The following is a 19,428-nucleotide window of genomic DNA, read 5'->3' on the forward strand; positions in this document are numbered from 1 at the left end:
TGTTCTCCAGGCTTTTCTGTGGTTTAGCCTTAGTTTGCTTCTCTGGAATTGCAATTGTTATTCCGGAATTAACGCATTTTTGTTGGTAAAATAACTAACAGCTTTATTTAATTTATTTTATTTACATTATTTTATTTTTAATTTTATTATTTTTAGTTACCTGGACACCACTGTTTATTTTTTTTTTAATTGAAGTACGCTTGACATCTAATATGGAGTTTTATTTTTAAGGTTAACAATTTATATTTATCCTTATTTAGGGAAGGAAGAATTCTTCCTCTACCCTTTAAAGTCTTCCAGCTGGACCAAAAATTACTTTGACCTGAGACAGATTAACAGGAGAAGTTTTATTATGTGTGCATGGAGACCCAATAGTGAAATTGAGACCCAGAGAAATGACCAAGGCATACAGTTTTCATACTTTTTAGGCAAAGAAACAATACATCTGTAAGGAATTGACAGGACAAAGAAAAACTTAACTTTTGGGAGCTTCAATTAGTAAGGAATTCTTTTTTTTTTTTTTATTTTTGAGAGAGAAAGGGAGAGAGTGCGAGCAGGGGAGGGGCAGAGAGAGAGGGAGACAGAATCGGAAGCAGGGTCCAGGCCCTGAGCTATCAGCCCAGAGCCCAAGGCGGGGCTTGAACCCACAAACCCATAAGATCACGACTTGAGCCGAAGTCCGATGCTCAACCGACTGAGCCACCCAGTCGCCTCTAATTAGTAAGGAATTCTAATCAGAATTTGGACTAGGGTCATAAGTTAGTAAAAAGTAACAGGGTTATTTGTACAGCTTTCTCAGCCCCGAATTTCTCTCTGATGGTAAGGATGTCTCTTCTCTTTACCTCCTAGTACAGGGAGGGTACCTTCTGCGTGGGAGGATTATATCTTGCCTTCACAGGGGCAGAGGGCAGTCTGAGTGTCTTCTTGCACGAGCCGTCTCTTAAGTAACCTTTTTTAAAAATAGTCAGTATGCCAAAGTGGCACATTTTGGGGTGGCCTGCCCTTATTCCCTATATTCACAACCCCGGGAGGTAGGTACTTTAAAAACAAAGAGACCAGGGATGCCTGGGTGGCTCAGTTGGTTAAGCGTTCAACTCTCGATCTCAGCTCAGGTCTTGATCTCAGGGTCATGAGTTCAAGGCCCGCACCGGGCTCTGGGCTGGGAGTGAGGACTACTTAAAGACACCAAAGCACAAAAAAGTCACTCGCCCAAGGTCACACAGCCAGTTGCTGGCAGAGCTGGGATTTGAACTCAGGCTGACTTGGCTTTGGGACCCACCCTCCTATTCCCAACATCATAACACCTTTAAGCACTCAGGACTCTAAAGCAAGGTAGGCATGTGCCCGTAACAAATGGCACTTAAGGATCTTCCAGGCGCACACGCCTGGACCTTTCCACTTTCAGCGGAGCCATAAGAGTTAAGATTAATACCAAGCAGCAAAGGAACCTGCCACCAGGTGATCCTGCCAGTGTGGCCCCTGTGCTATCTAGTAGAGAAAACGAAGGAGGAAAAGGAAATAAATGAAAAGGGAATGAGTTAACAAACAAATTAAATGGCAACCCAACACGAATCATCATCCAGTAATATAATCATGGCTGTTAAAGTGGGGTCGTTGATAAAGACAAAACAAATACTTTTGGAGTATCTCGTGCCTTCAGATACTAGTACAGACACTGCTGTGCTGTATTTAACACCTCACTGCATCCAGGAAAGGTGAACACACCCCCTCGCCCTCCTTTTACAGACTGAAGATGAAGCTTGGAATCTCAGCCACAGCCCTCGAGGTGACCAAGCCGCTACTGAGGCATGTACCGCCCCGTTCTGTCTTCTGCACGATGGCCCCCCCACCCCAGCAAATGCGGGGAGTCATCCCCCCCATACAATGTCTCTACCTCCCACCCCGCCTCACTCACGCCACCGTCTCAGGCAGGCTCACCACGTGGAGGACCAGGTCATTTTCCCCAACTTGCTCTACACAACTGAAATGCTCCAAACGGGGAGGCTACAAAGTATTCTGCCGATGAGCAGTTATTTCCCAGTACGTGTCAAGAATAAATATTTGACAAAACAGAGCAAATCAGGGTCAAAGTGTTAGCCCCCTGCAAATGTATTGGCCATTTCAAAGAAATACACCACTCCAGGATTGATTTTAAAAATAAAAACAGTCTGGAAATCCTGTGTCGGGATCAACAGGGGGCTGAGTTTGAAGGCTACGTTCACCCCAGGACAGGGGCTCCCATGTGAGAGAACACTTCCTGCTGCACAGGTCTGGAGACCGATCTGCCAGCACAAGCTTTACTTTTATAAGTAGTCTATGTGGTAACCTAAAATCGGAAGCCAGCTCAGAAAATTCCCATTATCTCTGAAATGGTGTCTGATTCATCTGAATGAGTTCCCTTTGTATTTCTTTATGCTGATAACTTGAATGTTTATTTTGAGACAGAGAGAGAGAGCACGTGTGCAAGAACGTGCATGTGGGGGAGGTCCAGAGAGAGAGGGAGAGAGAGAATCCCAAGCAGGCTCTACACTGTCAGCAAGGAGCCTGATGCGGGCCTCGATCCCACAAACCCTGAGATCATGACCTGAGCTGAAATCAAGAGTCAGATGCTCAACCGACTGAGCCACCCGGGTGCCCCTTTGTTGATGATTGTTTTAACTATTATTTTTTTAAGTTTATTTATTTATTTATTTTGAGAGAGACAGAGAGTGCAGGAGGGGTAGAGAGAGTGAGGGAGAGAGAGAATCCCAAGCAGGCTCCATCCACACTGTCAGCACAGAGCCCGATGCAGGGCTCGATCCCACAAACCGTGAGATCATGAACTGAGCTGAGACCAAGAGTCCGACACTTAACCGACTGAGCCACCCAGGTGCCCCTCGCTGATAATTGGAGTCATAGTCCCGACAAACCTCAAACCCGAGCCTGAGGCAGAGGAAGTGCCAAACTCGAACCAGGCATGGCTGGAGTAGCAGGACCACATGCCCCTGTGCTTCCTGTTCCCACCGAAGGCCCGGCATGGCCCAGCGGCAGGGAAGGGGCCACTCGGGAGGTGGCTCTCGCTCCCTTGGTCTTCTGTGGGCAGGGGAGGCGGTCCTTCCGCGTGAAAGTTTCAACTACAAACTAATCTTTAAATAGCTTCTTTTGCGGTACAGGCGTGACTTCTTCCTGCTGAAAATGCACTTTCTGTCCTGATGCCTGAATTAAAGTCTAAGTCAACAGACAGGCTCCATCGCAGAACATACGCGAAGTTACTTCCCCCTGGTGGCCAGTGCCGGTGTTTTGAACAGCATGGGACTGGCTCAGGGGCAAAGCTCTCTGCCTTTCGGGGCCAGGAGAGGCCCTGGATACCCTGCTCTGTGGCAGCCCCCTAACAGTGGCACTGGGACAGTTGTGCCTGTCCTGGCTGACTTGTCTCTAGCTGTCCTCATTATTCATGTGCTCTGGGTTCTTTGGGTGGGGCGGGGGTGGGAGAGGGGAGGATGTTACTTCCGGGGAATTACACTGGCAGTACAAAAGGCGGCGGGTAGGGGCCAGGAGACCTGTTCTAGTTCCAGCCAATGTCCCGGGAGCACCCCTGAGGAGACATCATCCCCTCTCTGAGCCTTGATTCCTCCTGAGAGAAAAGCAGGGTGTGGGCTGAGGGGCCCTTCCTGCCCTGGTTCTGCGAGAGTGCCCACGGTCAGAGGCCCAGTTGCTGCAGGATTCTATGTGCTGAGTAGTTTTGCAAAGGGGGAAGAAGCCTTCTTCTACAAAAGAGGCAAAGATAGTATTTTTCTTAGAAGGTTGTAAGAAGGATTAAATGATGTGCTGGGTACCCCGGGGGGGGCTCAGTCGGTTAAGCGCCTCACTTGGGCTCAGGACATGATCTCACAGTTTGTGAGCTCGAGCGCCGCGTCGGGCTCTGCACTGATAGTGTGGAGCCTTCTTGGGATCCTCTCTCTCTCCCTACCTCTCTCTCTCTCAAAATAAACAAATAAACTTAAAAAAAATAAATGATGTGCATAAAATATTTGGAACAAATGGTGCTTCATAAACAGGGTGCTATCATTAATTGTACTTTATCATCCAAACTTAAGAGCCAAAGGGGTATGACTGATAACTTTCCCGGGACGCCGGGCATAAATCAGACGTGCAAATGGGACATATTGTCACCTGTCAATAAGTAATAGCCATCAGGAGATTTGGAAAAGTCCCAAGTAAGCAAGAGACTGTAAGAACAAACATTTCACATAAGTGGCCCGGCCCTGTGAGGCTCTCTTTGGCAGACCCTCCAATGCTGAATGGACAGAATCAATGCGGTGGTCAGTTAAACGCTCTCTGACACAGGTTTCTTTCACATCAGCCCCATGTAAATTTCTAAGTGACTGAAATTCACATCCTCTGCAGCTACAAACCCGCAGACAGGCCTCTCACTGACCAGTGTAGGACTCGAGTATGGGTGTGAAGGAAGCAGAATATGTCACCCCCCCCAAGTATCCCTCTTTGACATGAAAGTTATTTTGAGCTGAAGGCAATAAAGTTCTATCTCCTCCCTCTTTTTCTGCCTAAAGGCAGCATGTAAAGTCTCCTTTTACTGGAGACAACTCCAGACTCTTTATCAGCCCAGAGAAGACACCAGAGGAACCTTACTCCTCCCACATCTTTACCTTTCCACAGTCGGCTGCCCTTGGAAGCCTGAAATGGCTTTTCTCCGCCCTGTCGTTCCTCTGCAAGTATGTCGTTCTTTGTTCAAGAGGATTGATAAGCCGAGTTCCATTCCGCTGAGGCTTCTCCCTTGTGACATGCACGGCACCCAGTAATAACGGTCTGTTTTTTCTCTTATTAATCTGTCTTTTTGTTAAAGAGCCGCAGCCGAAAACCCAGGATGAGTAGAGGTCAGGTTCTGCCTCCCCTACAGGTGGGAGAGCCGGATGGAAAATTACATTCACACTAGAGAAATTCCCTTCTTGAGCAACTTCCTGCTTGGAAAAGTCTGATTTTAACATGTGGGCGTGCTGGGGAGCAAAGGGCAAATGGGCTCTGTTCTAACCATGTGCCACTGATGTAAGAGTGTAAAGCCACCCATATCGTTTCGAGAGCCAGAAATGGCCTCACAGACATTATCCAATTCAACCTGCTCACTTTATAGAGGAAGCGACTGAGGTTTGGTTAAATAACTTGCCCAACGACATGTGGTTTTTTATGGATCTACTAAGTGCTTTGGTTACATTGACCAACTGACCATAACACACAGGAATCAAAAGTTAATTCTGTGTCTTTGCTGCTAACCTGTGAGCCCCACGAAGGTGGGGATGGTTGGTGTCTGTCACTCACCAAAGGCTGTCTAGGGCTGCGCCCCCTCATGCTGACGTCACCATGACCGTGGGGTGGGGATGACTGTCTTCATTCTGCAACCAAGGAGGCGGGGCCTTAGGGTGGGTGGGAGACTCACCTGGGGTCCCAGGACTGGTTCTGAAACCAGCACAGTGCTCAGAATAGGCATCCAGTAAACGTTTGTTGAATGAATGGATGAACGAATGAATGAACGAACAGACGAATGAATGAATGAATGAATGAATGAAGTGATGGAGCCAAGGTTCAAATCCAGGTCTTTCTGGCTCCAGCGCCCAGGCCCTGCCTTCTGCTTGAACACAAGAACATCACTATGGCTGTCACTGATATACCAAGAGCACTCGGATACACCGTTAAGTATAAATAAATGGCTGAAGGAGTAACAGAGCTGTAACTCATCTGAACCTCCGTTTCCTGTGGATAAAAATACTTTCTTCACCGAGCAGCCCTGGGGTTTCAATAAGATGTGAAAGACATGAAAAATTCATGTGCAGAGCTGTACTCTGTAAGATGACGAGGGCCCAAGCTCTGGAGGTTGCCAAAACGAGGCTTGAATCAGAGGACCAGCACTTCCTGGCTATGCGACCTAGGACAGGCTACTTGGCCTCTGCTGGCCTCAGTTTCCACATCTGTGCAATGGGGATGTTATTGCACCTATTGTGCAGAGTTCTTATAAGAAGATGAAAAGAAATATATTACACATAAAAAAACTTCACCGTAATGAATGGGAACTACTTTATCATCTTTAAAATAAAGCAGAGAGGCGCCTGGGTGGCTCAGTCAGTTAAGCATCTGACTCCTGATCCGTTAAGCCCCCTGCCCCTTGCGTGTGATTTCGGCTCAGGTCATGATCTTATAGTTCGTGAGTTTGAGCCCTGTGTTGGGCTCTGCGCTGACCACGTGGAGCCTGCATGGGATGGGATTCTCTCTCTCTCCCTGACCCTACCCAGCTCTCTCTCTCTCTCTCTCTCACACACACACACACACACTCTCTCTCTCTCTCTCCCTCTCAGAAATAAACTTAGTAAATAAATAAAGCAGGAAGTTTAACAAAAAAATATAAAGGGGGGAAGGAAAACACGCTACTGTTACTTTGAGTGAAAACTAATCCAAACTCGGCTATCTGAACTAACTGACACTTTCATTTTTTAAATCTGAATTCAGGCCAGCCTCAAATACTTGTTCCTATGGCGTTGATTAGGACTAACACAGGAGTTTCACCCCACACCTGCTGAAATTAGCACCGAAAGGAAAAATACTGTCCTGACCCTTCCCAACGTCAATGGGTCCAGTTTCCCGAGCTCTCCTTTCAGAAACGGAGTGGCTAACAGCTTTTGATACTGTAGAAACCTAATAACCGAGCTATAATCCTATCAATGGGGTATTTTATGTTCAGTGGTGCCACCTAAAACTGTGGAGAAAAGGACTTTTATAGGGTTGAAGCTTAAAAAAAAAAAAAAAAAAAAAAAACAGATTAGAAAAAACCTTCATAAGCACTTGAGGGTTAGCTGCTCCAAGAAGTCAGAAGAGTTTACAAAGAAAACAGTGTCCTAACAGATGAGTTCCCGCGGCAGGCAGCCTGAGACGGCCCAGGGACCTCCACCTCCCGGGAGTCCCGCCCTGGTGGGCGCCCCCTGCCCCTGGCACAGCCTCACTTCTCACCCACAGAGCAGAGCAAAAGTGGTGGGGTTCCTTCCGCTCTGAGGTTAGGACTGCGGATCCCCCGCCTGTCACGTGCCCTTCCTCGCTCGCTCGAGGGAAGCCAGCTGCCAGGCCGGGAGGTGCCCTGTGGAGACGCCCACGTGGCAAGGAGACCGGGGAGGCCTCTGGCCAACAGCCACCAAGGAGGTGAGGCCCTCAGCACAGGAGCCCCCCAGAAAGGCAATCCTGCGGCCAACCACGTGAGGGAGGCTGGAAGCAGACACTCTTTCTGCGTGGCCTTTGGAGGAGGGCGACCTGGAGGGAGAGGCGCCAAGCAAAGCCGTCCCTGGAATCCTGACCCTCAGAAACCGTGGGATAATGAAATGTATTGTTTTCAAGCGCTAGGTCTCGGGGCGCCTGGGCGGCTCGGTGGGTGAAGCGTCGGACTCTTGCTTTCGGCTCAGGTCAAGATCACGGTTCGTGGGTTCGAGCCTCACGTCGGGCTCGGTGCTGACACCGAGGAGCCTGCTTGGGATTCTCTCTCTCTCCCTCTCTCTGCCCCTCCCCAACTCTCTCTAAAGAAACGACCATGTTTTGAGTCGGTTTGTCGCACAGCTGTAGATAACTGATACACCAACGCAGGTGGTTATGTTTACTCTGTCCTAGTCAGTGATAAGCATTTTATGTACATCGTAACACGTACTGTCACCACCCCCACTTTACAGGTGGGGAAACTAAGGCACGGTGGGAGAAACAGCATCCTCAGACTCCCACTGTGGATCCGCGTGGTGAAGGTTTGCTTCAGACCCGTGCCCTCTGCTAGCAGGCGGCACTGTCTCTTCTCGCGCACACTTCAGTGGGGAGGGGAGCATATTAAACCCCATCAAATCTTTTGACATTAAAAAAACGTAAGTAGCGGGGCGCCTGGGTGGCGCAGTCGGTTAAGCGTCCGACTTCAGCCAGGTCACGATCTCGCGGTCCGTGAGTTCGAGCCCCGCGTCAGGCTCTGGGCTGATGGCTCGGAGCCTGGAGCCTGTTTCTGATTCTGTGTCTCCCTCTCTCTCTGCCCCTCCCCCGTTCATGCTCTGTCTCTCTCTGTCCCAAAAATAAATTAAAAACATTGAAAAAAAAAAATTTAAAAAAAAACGTAAGTAGGGGCGCCTGGGTGGCTCAGTCGGTGGAGCGTCCGACTTCGGCTCAGGTCATGATCTCGCGGTTCGTGAGTTCGAGCCCCGCGTCGGGCTCTGTGCTGACGGCTCAGAGCCTGGAGCCTGCTTCGGATTCTGCGTCTCCCTCTCTCTCTGCCCCTCCCCCGCTCACGCTCTCTCTCAAAAATAAATAAACGTTAAAAAAAAAAAAGAAAAGAAAAGAAAAAAGAAAAAAGTTTGCTGTCACAGCCGAATTGTATTTCAAATGACTGGCATTCGCCCCCCCAGCCCTTGAAAGGGGTCCTGACGATCGGCACCGAAAATGCGGGCCGCGGGGGCCTATCTCCGCTGCCACCCTCAATGCGCACACTGATGTGCGACGCTGCTGTGTGTGCACAGCTGGCTGCTGCCCCCCAGGAGTGATGCAGTCACGCAGCCCGGCAAACGGGTCCCCTCAGGCGGCGGGGATGACAAGCGTGGGCTGGACTGTCTGAGGACCTTTTTCAAAAGTCAAGAGGCAATGAACACAACCTGAAATATGGACACAGGAATCAGACGCCAGCAGCTTCTGCTTTAGCCACTCTGTCCTCTCACGAGGCCGGTTTGTGTTTTGTTCCCTTTGGGGACTGTCTTGGGGCCCGCAAAGTCCTGGCTGCAGGGCAGTGACAGCGGATGCTACCGCTGCTGAGTGCCCGGTGGTAGGGGACAGAGCTGAAAGCGACCCACACGCTTGCTCCCACGACGGGTGACGGGGAGGGGTCCAAGGAACCTCACGGATATAAAAAATCATTTGATTCATGTAAGAGTCAGAAATTCTAAAATTAGGGATATAGTGAATAAATTCTAAAATAAACTTTGCACGGATGAAACACACGGTTGGGGTTTTTGTGGGCTTTTTTTGTTTTTTGTTTTTAACATAGAACATGCTGAACATTTCCAAAGAAATTAAACCATACCATATTGGTTTACCGTCACTCTACTCTTTGGGGGTGGGTGTCGGGGCCGGTTTACACATGGTTCAAGTTTGAGAAACCACATGCCTCTGACACTCGGGTGAGGCTAAAAATGGCCTGAGAATGCCTGGATTTGACACTGCAGAGGAAGCCGACTGCCGCTGTCCAGCTGGAATGTCGCATCTCACGACACGCTGCCACAGACTGACTTGTAACAGGAAGAGGCAGAAACACGGCCAAGGGCCCACAGTCTTGGGAGCAGAAGTCAGCCCCCAAGTAGCATCAGCCGTGCTACCCCGGACACGGACACTAAAACCATCTCCATCATCCAATTCCTATTGAATGGTATCCTGTCTACAAAAATCGGTTCTGGGAAGACAAGTCCAGCATGTGACATCTGGAGACTGAGCAGCCGCGGAAAGGGAGGCGCACGGAGGCGAAGGGAGGCAACCCCAGGTTAAAGCACACACCCCAATCCCACGTGTCACCTCCCAAAGGCTAGGGCTCTAGGGCAGACAGCCAATCACCCTGCTTTCCAGCTACGAGGTCAAACACCACTCAGAGAAGGGAGGCGTCAGACCACGAGCCTGACTTCTAGTTTAGACATGAGGCAATCGAGGCACAGATCTGGCTCAAAATGGAACCCAGGGGCCAATTACTCAAGGATCTTTTCATGGCCCAACAACGCCTCCGGTCAGGCAAAACCCCTTCCAGGTAGGACAACGGTCCCCAACCTGGACTCCCCATTAGAATCACCTGGGGGAGCTTCCCTGGGCAATTCTTTCCAGGCGGTTCCCAGTCCCTGAGACTGCAGCTGGTCAGGGCGGCCCGGGTCTGTGGACGATTTTAGAGCTCCCCAGGGACTCTCGTGTATGTAGCTAAGGTGCGATCAGTCGTCTCTGATAGAGAGAAATCAAAGCCACCACTCAAACTCCTTTTAGGGCTCTCGGAATATTTCCTGTTATTAAAAGAAAGTCATGTCTGTATCACAGATCTTAAGTGGGCATCTGTTTTAAGGAAGGTGAGTTTATTCACTAGAGAAGAGTCATTTTTTTGATGATTAATATGTTCTGACTTAGCCTTTGGGCAAAGCGCTAGCAACCTAACACACAGGGGTGCCTGGGTGGCTCAGGTGGTCGGGCATCCGACTTTGGCTCAGGTCAGGATCTCCTGATTCACGAGTACAAGCCTCGCTTCGGGCTGTATGCTGCTGTCAGCACAGAGCCCGCTTCGGATCCTCTGTTTCCCCACACCCCCTCCTCGGCCCCTCCCCCCCCCCTCAAAAATCAATAAACATTAAAAAGAATCAAATATGCATTCATCTTGCAGACAACAGATAAAGCGGTATTCGTTTCTATTACCGTATGGAATTATATTTGCTGCCGGGAAACTCACAGAGCATTTTTTGAGAACTCCTCTAAGTTTCTAGTTAGCTTTTATTCTAGGGAACCAGTGGACCACTGCCGACAAGCCAAAGCACCTCTAATTACTGCTTCAAAGTGCTGCTTTGCTTTCTCAGTAAAGCAAAAACAGTCTTGCAGAAAGAGGACGGTAATAGGATATGCTACATTAATATTTGTACAACAGGAACTAATTTTATTTTCATAAAAGTCTTCATTCATTTGTAATGGTGCAAATCTCCAGTAATATTACTTGAAATTAATGACCATACAGCTTCAGTTAGGTGTTAGATAAGCATTTAATGAACATGTTCATTATAAATTATTTACAGCATCGATGATGACCCAGCTAATAGAAACAGATTTCACCTATCAGACCTAACTGTCAGGGCTAGAAAATGACCTCTGATATACATTCCCAAATGAATTGGTGCCTCAGGTCGATTTCTTTCTTTCGGGACTAAGAGAATAATACGAGCCTGGGTGAACAGCCCGACACAGCCCTTTTCCTTCCCACCATCTGCCATGGTCTGGGTGTTTGTGGTCCCCCCAGTTTTGCATGCCGACATCTTAACCCCTGAAGGTGATGGTATTAGCAGATGAGGACTTTAGGGGGTATTTAGGTCAAGGATGGAGCCCTCTGGCTGGGACCAGTGCCCTTATGAAAGAGCCCCCCACCCCAGCTCCCCATCCCTGCCATGGCTTCAGGACACAGCGAGAAGTCTGCATTCCAGAAGAGGGCTGTCACCCGTGCTGGCCTCTGGAATGGTGAGGAATAAATGTCTGTTGTTTATTTATTTTATTTCATTTTTTAATTTTTTATGTTTATTTTATTTTTGAGAGAGAGAGAGAGAGAGAGAGACAGGCTGCGAACGGGGGAGCGGCAGAGAAAGAAGGAGACACAGAATCTGAAGAGGCTCCAGGCTGAGTTGTCAGCACAGAGGCCGACGCGGGGCTTGAACTCCTGAACTGTGAGATCGTGACCTGAGCTAAAGTCGGACGCTTAACTGACTGAGGCACCCAGGCCCCCCATGTCTGTTACTTATAAGCCACTCAGTCTGTGGCATTTTGTTCTAGCGTCCCCTAACAAGCTAAGCCACCATCACTCATCCAGGTGGCCTTCCAAGAGGCTGTTGAATGAGAGGGGACCACCAGACACCCTACCCCCTGCTGGCCCTGCGGCTTCTGTCAGCAATGCAGTTAGCGGCATGCCCACTAGGGGTCAGACCACACTGACCTGATGGAGAAGGACATATTCATTACACCACCTTTGGGTGATCTGGCCCAGTGGAAGAGAGAAAAGCCTTTAAACTAATAAGGCTGTCAGAAGCTACACCTTCCCACCTAGAGGGATGGTTTTAGCTAAAGGAGAAATCTCTTTTTACTGGAAGGCTCACCAAAGGCCACACGGGGATTTCTGCTCTCACCGCCTCGGTTGCCAGAACTATTTGCCCTCCGAGCCTCTGACTAGCCCAGTGAATTTTGCGTCTTCGCCAATTGTTTGACATCTTACAGGACCCTATGGATGCACAACCAAAGCTCATAAAGCTCCCCCACCCCCATTCTGACAGACTCAAATAGAGTCTCTGTCCTTTGGTCCATCTGCAACACCCCATCAGAGTCCAAACACTTCCAAAGCTCCCTGGGACAAGGAAAGGCAAGAGCCGCCTAGGGGGTCTCCTTGCTTCCTCTCTTGACCCCCCCACTCTCCTTGTCCAAGAGACCTTCTCCACTTGGCTTGGCTGTTAGAATAACATCTGAATCCCTCCCATGGCCACCAAGGCCCCTCATGGAACCATTCCCCCCGCTGTGTCGAACCTCAGTCTCCCCCTACCATCTCCCACTCGGCCACGAGGGCCCCTTTGCGCCTTCTGAATTCACTCAGTCCACCACTGCCTTGGAACTTCTGTATTGGCTGTTCCCTCTGCCTGGAGGCCAGCCACGCGAGATCTGCACCGGGAGCTTCCTCCTGCCGGCCCAGTCCGAGCTGTGCAGAGACACCTTCCAGGGCCACTCCATCTAAAGTGGCCCCATGCTGACTCCCCTCTGCACGTCCTCTTTGCCTGCATCGTCCCCAGGGCCCTTCTCTGCCCTCTCTCCCCTTCTCCGGGCTCTGGAAGGCTGAGCCCACCTATGGGACTGTATTGTTCGGGGCCCCCCTGCCTCCTGGCTGCCAGCTGGCTTCAGCCAAGGAGATCAGAAAGCCAGGGCAAGCGGGGGGTATTTCCTCCCTGCCAGTCCCTGCCACAGCATCTCAATTCCATCCCTTCACATCTGCCTCTCCTGCCGGGCCGCTGCTCTCCCCAGGCTCCAGCAATGCCACTTCCTCCCCTCGATACCACCCCCCCCCCCCAGTGGACTCTCTTAGTCTTGCTGCGATTAATCAGTTCTTTACTAAAACCCCTTCAACCACCACAGTGCTCCCGTGAGGACTGATTCTGACTCAGCCCCCATCCTCCCCTGGGTGGCTCTCTAGCCTACAATCCTATGTTACTTTCTCCATTGCACTTCATACTATCTGAAATGACCTTGTTCCCTTATATTCCTCTGCTACCTAACCCCCCCCCCCCCCCTTCAACCGCTAGAACATCAGCAGGAAGCTCACTGTGTTCGCCCCTCTACTCACTGGGCCCAAAACAGTGCCTGGAACGTAGTAAGCATTCGATAAACCGCAAAAGAATAAATGAAGGAATGAACGGTAGCCCACTGCCTGTTCAAAATATCCCCTCCTTAGTAAGCCCTTCCCCGATCGTCATTACTAAAACATCAATCTCCCTCCCCTCCCAGACCTCCACTCCTCCCTCCCCTATCTCCTCCTTCCTACTTTTTCCTATAGCACTGTCGCCTCGTGACAGACTCAATATTTGTTCACTGTCTGTTGCCGCCCACAAAAAGGTCAGCCCCGAAAGGCAGACTTGCTGTTCCATTCACTGCTGTGCCCTCAGAGCCCAGAATAGCGCCTGGCCCAAGCAGAGTTGCCAACATTTGTTATAAATGAATAGCTAGCAAAGCGGACCAAATTTCATACAAAGCGATCTCAGGAATGTCCCCCACACTTACTGGGAAAATTGGAAAACTACAAATTGCTAGACACCCAAGCAAATAAACGCAGTCTCACATGACCTGACCTGGCTCCGTCAGAAGGACAGCCTCGGACCCCCGGGGAAAGAGACCTGAAATGCTAGTTAGACCTTGGCCGCGGGAAGAGACAAGGTTTGAGAGTAAGACGAGCGGGACCCCGCACTTACGACAACTGTTGCTTTAGAAAGCATGCACAGGAAGTTGCCTAAGCACACGGCCCTTGTAAATCCTTTCTGAAAGCGGATGGGCACATAAATTACAAATAAATGGGACTCCAGCACACCATTCTCGGCTCCACAGTGGCGTACCTCTTGGCAACAGCCTCCTACTACAAGTTCATAGACAGTATACGCAGACCCAGAGCCAAGCATGGAAAGCATCGCTTTTTTTGACGGCTGCTCTCCTCCTGAGACATATCTCTTAGAGACGGGCTTTATTCTGCAACGCCTGCGTTGTCCAAATCCTATTCCGCACACTAATTGTAGATTGGAAATAGATTCCTCCTCCCTGCCACCACCATTGATTACTCATACCTGCCCCCTCACCCTCCTAAATTTCTAAACTGGGTGGATTAAAAAAAAAAATCAACTCCCCATGTATAGCGTGTCCCAATGGTGGCAAGTCACCCCTTCAGAGAGCAAGATTCCCGACTGTTCTAAAGGCCTAGAGAATGGGTCCCTTCCCCTCAACACCATTCGACCGAAACTGGCCAGCCACAGGATAATGAGCAACCACAGATCCTCACCCAAACATTGGTTTTTCTTCCAAGAGTGCAGATTGAGAATGCAGAGACGCTGTCCTATTTATGAACAGTGAGTCACGTCGCCGCTCCACGTCTGTTTCCTCCTCCCGGTGAATGAGGGGAGCCCCTTCCCCAAAGGAGTAAGTGCCGCCCGAGCTACCTTACGTGCCCCAGGGGTGGCCCTGCGAGCTCCCGGACACGCCGGGTGCTAATTCATCCCGAGATTGTCTCTTACTTCACTCCCCCCAACCCCTACTCTCCCCACCCGAGTGGACACCCGGGGGCAGGAGCTTGTCTGCGAGGTGGTGACCGGCCACCGTCAAAGGCGAGGCGCTGAAAGCCCCCCTGAGGGTTGCGCGCGCGGCCCGGCAGGTGCTCAGGGACCCGGGACCCTCCGGGAGCGCGCCCCCGCCCCACCGGGCCGTGAGTGGACCGCGGCAGGGCGGCCGGGGGCATCGCCACGTCCCCGAGGGTCGCTTCCCGGCCCCGCCGGTGGCCCGGGCTGGAGAGGCTGCCCCGGGCCGGCCGGGACCTGGGCGCCGCGAACCGCGCCGCCTCCTCCGGGCAACAAGTGTCCGCCCTCCACCCGACGGCCCGCCCGGCCCGGCCCTCACCCGGCACAGGCCGTCCACGAACACGCGCGGGTCCAGGTGGCAGGCGATGGTGGCGCTGGGCAGGTCCTGCAGGTCCACCTCTTCCATCTCGCAGTCGATGAAGCTCCAGTCGCCGCCGCCCTCGTCGGCGTCGGCCGCCCCCGAGAACTGCGCGAAGGGCCGCAGCGTCACCCCCGGCTGCGCTCGCGCCTCGGCCGCCTCGGCCGCCGCCCGGAGCCGGGGCCCGGCCACGGCGTCCTCCATCCCCGCGCCCGAGCCCGCGCGCTCCCGTCGGCTGAGCCGGGCTCGTGCGCGCGCCCCTCGCGCTCTCCCGCGCGCCGACTCGGCGGTTAACCCCCTCGGGCTCTCGTCTCCGCCGGCGGCGGTCACCACGGCTCCCCCGGACGCGGCCTCCGCGCGCCGGCCCCGCCCAGCCCCGGGGGCGGAGCTCGGGAAGGACACAGCCGCGGGGCCCTTTAAGACCGGCCCCCCGCTGGGTGATTGTATCCCGCCCTCCCAGGAGAGAAAGCCAATAAAGGAACGGGATTCTCCTCACGTGATCCTCATTCGGCCGCCCTCACCCCGAAGCTTTACGGTGGCCATGCTGGTTAGGGGCACGGGCCTCGTCAACCAGTGCCGCTTTGCAGCCGGCTGGTGTCACCTGAAAGGCGCAAGGCTGCGTCTTGGGCGCCGGGATGGTAGCTGGAGAGGCAGCGCTTCTCTGGTTCCCAGGCGGTGACGCTTTGAGGCACAAAGGCCAACTTTGGGGGATTTAAGCGAGATTCAGTTGTGGCTGTGGCTCCGAGGGCATTGGCAAGTGGTTAGATGCTTACCGTATATTATCACATATAGTCGCAGTAAGGATTGAACTAGACCATGACGACAATACCTTACTGTTATATTTCAGCTTATTCGTCATAATATCATTGTTCAAGGTTTATGTAATCAGAAGTAAATTTTTGAGTTACCCCTTTGTGCTACGCACAAGAGGAGATAATGAAAGAAGCAAAACATTGCGCCCTACCTTTGGGGAGTTTATAGAGGGAAAGCACGAATTCTCAACTAAGACTCTCTTTTTCCCCCTGCAAAATAGGTAGATTTTTTTTCACCATGAAAGACCACGTGGTACAGTCAAAACTTGGGTCTGAATATCAGCTTTGCTGTTAATTGCTTGGACGAGTAACCTGAATTTTAGTTTCCTCATCTGTAAAATGAAGTCATGTATGGTAAGAATCCAGTAAGGGCCCAATACTTGGTAACTCTGTTCAAGTGTAGAGTTCTTTGGAAGGTGTGAAATTAGACCGGGTGGCCATTGTGACAATCTTACGAACGTTTTGTGGTCAGGAGGAGCTTAAATCCAAGTGGGGTAAGTAATCCGCATGCAGAGATAATTCATAAAATACAATGCGATACGGGATTCGAGAAATCTAGGAACCATCCTATACTGCTGGTGGGAATGTAAAATGGTGCAGCCACTTTGGAAAGACAGCTTGCAAGTTCCTCAGAAAGTTCAACACAGTTACTGCAGGACTCAGCAATTCCTTTCCTAGGTATGAACCCAACAGAAATGAAAACATGTCCACACAAAACCAACATCCAAAGGTTCGTAGCATCATTATTAAAAATAGCCCCGAAGTGGAAATAACCCCAAATGTTCATTCATCAACAGATGAATGGGTAAGGGAGCCGGATAGCCATGTAATGGAATATTATTCGACCACGAAAAGGGATGAAGTTCTGATACATACGACAACATGATGAACCTTGAAAACATTATGCTAAGTGAAAGAAGCCAGTCACAAAAAGCCGCCTGCTGTATGATTCCATTTATATGAAATGTGCAAGAGAGGCAAATCCATAGAGACCGAAAGGAAATGGGTGGTGGTCAGGGGCTGGGGGAGGAGAGAAGACACAGCGAGTGCTACAGGGTATTTTTTTGGGGGGGGGGGGCGTGCGTGAAGAAAATGCTGTAAAACTGGACTGTGGTGAGGTTTGCACAGCTCCGTGAATATACTAAAAGCCAGTGAGTTGTATTTTCAAGAGTGGATTTTGTGGTATGTGAATTATATCTCCATAAAGCTAGAATTTACAGAAAAGAGAATGTGATAAAGGCCACAAGGGGTTAGATGGATCGTGGCAGAGTGGGTGACATTGCAGAGTCGAAAACCGTGTAAACTTGGCCAGACATTATGAAAAGGATGACAGAGGGGGTGAGGCACCAGTTTTGGAAAAACAACACCCAGCCAAACGGTTGCTGGGTGGGTCCAAGTTGTCATCACCCTTAGGACAGGATGCTCTTTGAATCCTGGCTTAACCCTAAGCCACTCAGAGCAGGCAGAGGGGGCCTGCGGACAATGCAATGCGTAGGAGGGGAAAGCACGCTAAGAAAAAGAAACCTGAAATGTACCCAGAGCGGGCCAGGTGCTGAGCTAAGAGAGAAAAGCAGGAGTTCAACCTCAGGCAAGTGATAAAGACAAAGTTACCTGTAATTGACTTTGGAAAGGAGTCCGTCATTTCTAAGACTCAACAGACAAAGTCACATATTCCTTCGGTGACTTTGGATTCCCACCACCGTATCTCCCTCTCCAAGCAGCAAAGTAAAGGTGGCGACATTTTCTCTTGGTTGTCTGTGCGATTCCAATAATAATACCGATTTCATTTAGGCAGCTTTTACTTAATGGGTGTACCCATAAACCAGCTGACGTAATCCCCACCAACAGGTATTATTACTTCCGACTCTTAGAACTGAGGCTCGGAGAGACTGAATGACCTTCCCAGGAGCAAACAGGCAGCAAATGACAAAGCAGAACAGAGGCCCCGGCTCTCATCCTGTGCCGCCTCCGCCCGTTGGGACTCTAGGACGCAGAAAAAGGGGAAGGAACCAAAGAAAAACAGTGGGGAGAAGGAGAGGAGAGGGAAAAGAGAGCAGAGGAAAAGGAGAGGAGAAGAAATGAAGCGATGGGAGAGGTAGGAATTTGAGAGCAAAGGTAGAAGGTGCTTGTGATTCAAATTGGGACAGGGTGACAATCCTAAGGGCACACTCTCAGATACTCCGGGCCAACCCTGGCCGTGATGCTTGAGAGACAGACAGACTCTCTCGATGAAGGGCATTAAGATCACACCTTCCGCATCTAGCTGCATGCGCGGGGTTCCTGCCCTATTGCAGGCAGCACACTTCGTAATAAAATGTCAGATTCTTTCTTCCACTTAGAAAATAAGCTTTTAGGGGCGCCTGGGTGGCTCAGTGGGTTAAGCGTCGGACTTCAGCTCAGGTCATGATATCGCAGTTCGTGAGTTCGAGCCCCGCGTCCGGCTCTGTGCCGACAGCTCAGAGCCTGGAGCCTGCTTCGGATTCTGTGTCTCCCTCTCCCTCTGCCCCTCCCCTGCTCATGCTCTGTCTCTGTCTCTGTCTCTCTGTCAAAAATAAACATAAAAAATAATCAAATAAAAAAAGAAAATAAACTTTGACAGTAACTGCCATCTTGGTCATGCCTTATAAATTTCAAAAAGGCAGACTCCTGTGTCTTCTCCTCTCGCGGACACCAATGCTAATGATCAGTGGCCTCTCCCAAGGAGGCAAAAAACAGGGAAAGTGTGCTGTCCACAGCACAGGTGGAAACTAAGCAAAACACACTGCTTAAGTCTGCAGACATTTTTAGGGGTGAAGTCAATCAAACTCGGGGGCAATCTCTTAAGCGCTGGCCTACCATCCAACATGTACAAAATTCCAAAAGTGTGCCTGGGAACTCTTACCTGTCCCTCTTTTTCTAACTGTGGCAACGGAATCAAACAACTATCCCTGCTCCCTGGTGGGGCATCTGATAGAGAGCCTTCCCTTCTCCCTGGCTTGTGGGAGCAGATTTGATCCAGATCCTCGGATACCCCGAAGGGAAAGGAAGCAACGAGCGTGAAGAGCTGCTCTCGGGGATTCTTTTTTCAAATGAGGGAGGGGACAAAAATTCTCATTAATATATCCTACCATTTCCTGTTCGTTCTCGTCCCCTAACCCTTCCTTCGTGTCAGCCATTGTCATCACCGACTATAAAGAAGAGGCACTCAGAAAGCCATGTTTGGTTATTTTTGTTCTTAGCATCTGTCTCTTACAGTTAACGCAGCCCAGTTCTGCAAACATCCCTGTGCGCGGAGATGACAGCATATTCTTTGCCAGGTGGGAAAATTTCACTGTGTGACACTTTTGATTGCTTTCTATTCTGTTCTGGAAATGAGAGGGGGCTGTGTGCAGTAGGCTTCCGCTGAATGCCTCTTAAATGAACCAGTGGCATTTCTGCACGCTCTTGAGACATTACGGACATTTAAACATTTTATTTAAGAGAGAAGGCAAATAGCTGACTTTCTGAGAGTTTGCTGTCACAAAGAATGAACTCTTCCAAAGAGTGCTCAGAGGAGTAAATCCCTTAAATAACTCATTCGAAAATTTCTGTTTTGTTACCCCCCCCCCCCATAAAACAAATAAAAATATATGCTGCTTCGTTGTTGTTTTGTTTTTGTTTTTTGGGGAAAGGAACGTTTTGCCCTGAT

The 19,428-nt window shown here is 50.4% G+C and overlaps 1 protein-coding gene across 1 annotated transcript in view; it reads right to left on the minus strand.

Annotated features, from left to right (window-relative positions):
- RCAN1 (regulator of calcineurin 1) overlaps positions 1 to 15,272 on the minus strand; it is a 103,379-nt gene extending 88,107 nt beyond the window's left edge. The window contains exon 1 of the mRNA XM_058731924.1: positions 14,911 to 15,272. Coding sequence (XP_058587907.1) covers positions 14,911 to 15,153 — 243 coding nt within the window. The 5' untranslated portion in view covers positions 15,154 to 15,272. The remainder of the gene's footprint in view (positions 1 to 14,910) is intronic.
- Positions 15,273 to 19,428: the final 4,156 nt, after the last annotated feature.

This window comes from Neofelis nebulosa, chromosome 5 (assembly GCF_028018385.1).
Source record: "Neofelis nebulosa isolate mNeoNeb1 chromosome 5, mNeoNeb1.pri, whole genome shotgun sequence".
NCBI lineage: Eukaryota > Metazoa > Chordata > Mammalia > Carnivora > Felidae > Neofelis > Neofelis nebulosa.